Below are 2,832 nucleotides of genomic sequence, written 5' to 3' on the forward strand. Positions count from 1 at the left end.
GCAGAAAACCCTCTCTCCCGTTGTGTAGTGGTGTAAAGTGTACATTCAATCGCCTGCGCACACATTGCTGTCGAGTGACAAGACATGAGGGCTCCTGACTAGGCAACGTCTACCGCGAAATATCTTGCCGAGACACGACGTTTTAACATGTGGTGTTGTAACTTCTTCGCTGCCCAGGATCAGGGGACAGCCATCCGAGCAGCCGACAAGGACGCTCCCACCCCAAGTGGAAGCCTCGCAGGGATATCGGACCCCCAATTACAAGGTACGTCCGCTTCACGATGTGTCATATTCCTGTCCCTGGTGCTGGATACATTGCTGTAAACCACGCCTCGTGGAAATGCGGCATACTGCCCAATTGTGTGCTTAGGAATGGCAATACAGATCCCACTAAACGATCAGCGATATTTTTCCCCATCCTTAGATAGCCCATCCCTGATTTGAACGAAGCTAATGGTGCAAAGAGGAAATGATCCTGAGCGAAAGGGCTTCCACTAATTTTCAATTCTTAGAACCAAATTAAATGTGAAATGAGACATCTGCGACCCGTCCCCTAGCAACATGCATTTAGACATGCAGACACCTACGCTTTTCCATTTCTTCATTTTTTTATGCATTCTCTGTCTCTGGGATATACATACAGCAATCAATTCGGCCTTTCGCAACATATCACCCGATAAGATGCCATGACTGAAGTTCCGCGCATTACTCATTAAGCATTCATTACGGCACGGATAATATCTGCTACCGAGCACAATAAATCATTGACAGGCATCGCCTAGTCTCCGGGAAGTACACTGCACTATTATTGGAAAACCTATCGAGGTTTGAGTATGTTCACAATGGCGAATCTGTAACTAGTGGAGATAGGCCCAGCTTGTTTCACCACCAAATAGCATTGTATTTGTTAGCATTCGTTTTAGCTGTGTTTCTTTTTAGTGATTGCTTCTATGTATTATCTTCGACAGAACTAAACAATGAATTCGGCCCTCCTTTGCAATCTCAAATATCATAGTTACTGTTTTGGTCCAAAGCAATGCAAACTAGAATAACCTAGACGTGTGCTTTGGGGAATCAGGTGCTCTAAAACTCGAATTCAAAGAAAAAAGAATTTGAAAGGAGCACGAAACCTTTCTTACTTCGTAACCTACAAGATACACAAACGCAAGGATTTTAACTGTGAAGAGAGAAACCAAACGTACACTTACTATTCGTCTTGCTTTAGACGATGAGTAAGAGGTACGTGCGCTGCATGGAGTGGTGCCGATGGTAATTTATTGCAGTCATGCCGAACCGCACTGTAGTGAAGGAACTTACGTTTACAAAGTCTTTCACACTACAATGTAACGCATGTTTGCTTTTTGGTATCTATAATGAGTAAAAATATGCCTGCCACTGAAACACATACTGTAGGTTATAACACCTATTTTCTCCTTTTCATGATAATGAGATTTGCTGTATAAAATGTTTCACTCCTGCATGTTATACTGAGTTGTGTGCGTGGGTGAGGCAGGTGGGTGGATTTCAAGTCAAAGATTACTACAATCTTCAGCTTTCAAAGCAAACATCTTAGATATCCCAACCATTCGCACTGGCTTTATTGTCGTCTAAGTGGCTTGTGGTACCGTGGGGGGACGTTGGGGTTTGTTACTCTGTGACTGGAGGGTAACCTCCAGCAACAGAGTCTTGTAATCACTTTGTGCGTTGAGTGTTCGCACCTTTATCTCTATGTTCCGTATGCCGCAATCGCATGTGTATTGGCATGTCGTCTGTACTCTGTTGGGAAATGATGCACGTTCTTTTTTTCGCCGTAGCTGTTTTTATTATGAATGTAATAATTTCAGTTTTCACCCCTACGCCGTCCAGTATAGTGGCTCAGGTCATCCTTATGATCGCGCCTAAATTGTTGTGGTAATTGGATACCGTCAAGCAGATGTTGTCCTCGTCGGAATATGCCATCTCGCTCGGGCTTTGCGTTTCCAGTACTGAGGTTGGTTTGATATGGCATACTGTTAACATTTTGCGCGGTTGATAGTCATATGGTTAGAACGTGTTTGATGCTTGGGATCCTTTTTTTTCGCGGTAGCTGTTTTCATTATCGATGTAATAATTTGAGAAAGCACCCCTATTTCCCTGGTATTGTGGAACAGCTGGCCTATAGACGATGGGGTTTGCCAATTACTTATCTCCAAGCAGATATGGGGTTATGTTATGTCCACAGCTGTCATTGACCCACTTTTTAAAATACTGTAAATGCATTTAAGTTCGCTGGGATTTAATTTCGCGGTAGCGGGAAAAAAGACTTTTCGCGGTGGTTTTAATTTTGCGGTAGCACCCTGCACTGTAGTATCTTAAAGCCCTGGAAAAATGTTCGCGGTGGTTTTAGATTCGCGGTGAAATGGCCAACGCGAAAACCGCGAACATTTATCCACTGCATTTACAGTAGTGTGCGTCACTTCCATTGTGAAGTTGTGTTGTTGTTTTCATTTGGTGTCGTTCGATTGAGACGCTGATTTCGCTGTTAATGCGTACAGGACTGTGTTTTGAATTTGGCAGTGATGGGTATGTTAGCTTTTAAGTAAGTTTTTGGTATAAGCTGATGTGATGTGTTCTGTATGCGATATAAACACCGAGTCATACACCACAAAAAACATCACAACCGACATAAACCATAATTAGGTCACAGAGTATGTTACCTACGGTCACTTGTTATGTGTTATTTTTGCCCTTTTCCCTTGCCTTGCATTCATACTGATCATGACTTCCGGCACTGTCGTCAATGTATCATTAATTAACGCAAATCATAAAAACACCAAGAAGAAGAGATTGATC

The 2,832-nt window shown here is 42.9% G+C and overlaps 1 protein-coding gene across 2 annotated transcripts in view; it reads left to right on the forward strand.

Annotated features, from left to right (window-relative positions):
* Nucleotides 1-2,832, forward strand: part of LOC118421142 (calmodulin-A-like) — a 60,921-nt gene that overhangs the window by 21,003 nt on the left and 37,086 nt on the right. For both annotated transcript variants that reach the window (XM_035828306.1, XM_035828314.1), the window contains exon 2: nucleotides 178-265. In XM_035828306.1, coding sequence (XP_035684199.1) covers nucleotides 178-265 — 88 coding nt within the window. The remainder of the gene's footprint in view (nucleotides 1-177; nucleotides 266-2,832) is intronic.

Source organism: Branchiostoma floridae, chromosome 1 (assembly GCF_000003815.2).
Source record: "Branchiostoma floridae strain S238N-H82 chromosome 1, Bfl_VNyyK, whole genome shotgun sequence".
In the NCBI taxonomy this organism is placed as follows: domain Eukaryota; kingdom Metazoa; phylum Chordata; class Leptocardii; order Amphioxiformes; family Branchiostomatidae; genus Branchiostoma; species Branchiostoma floridae.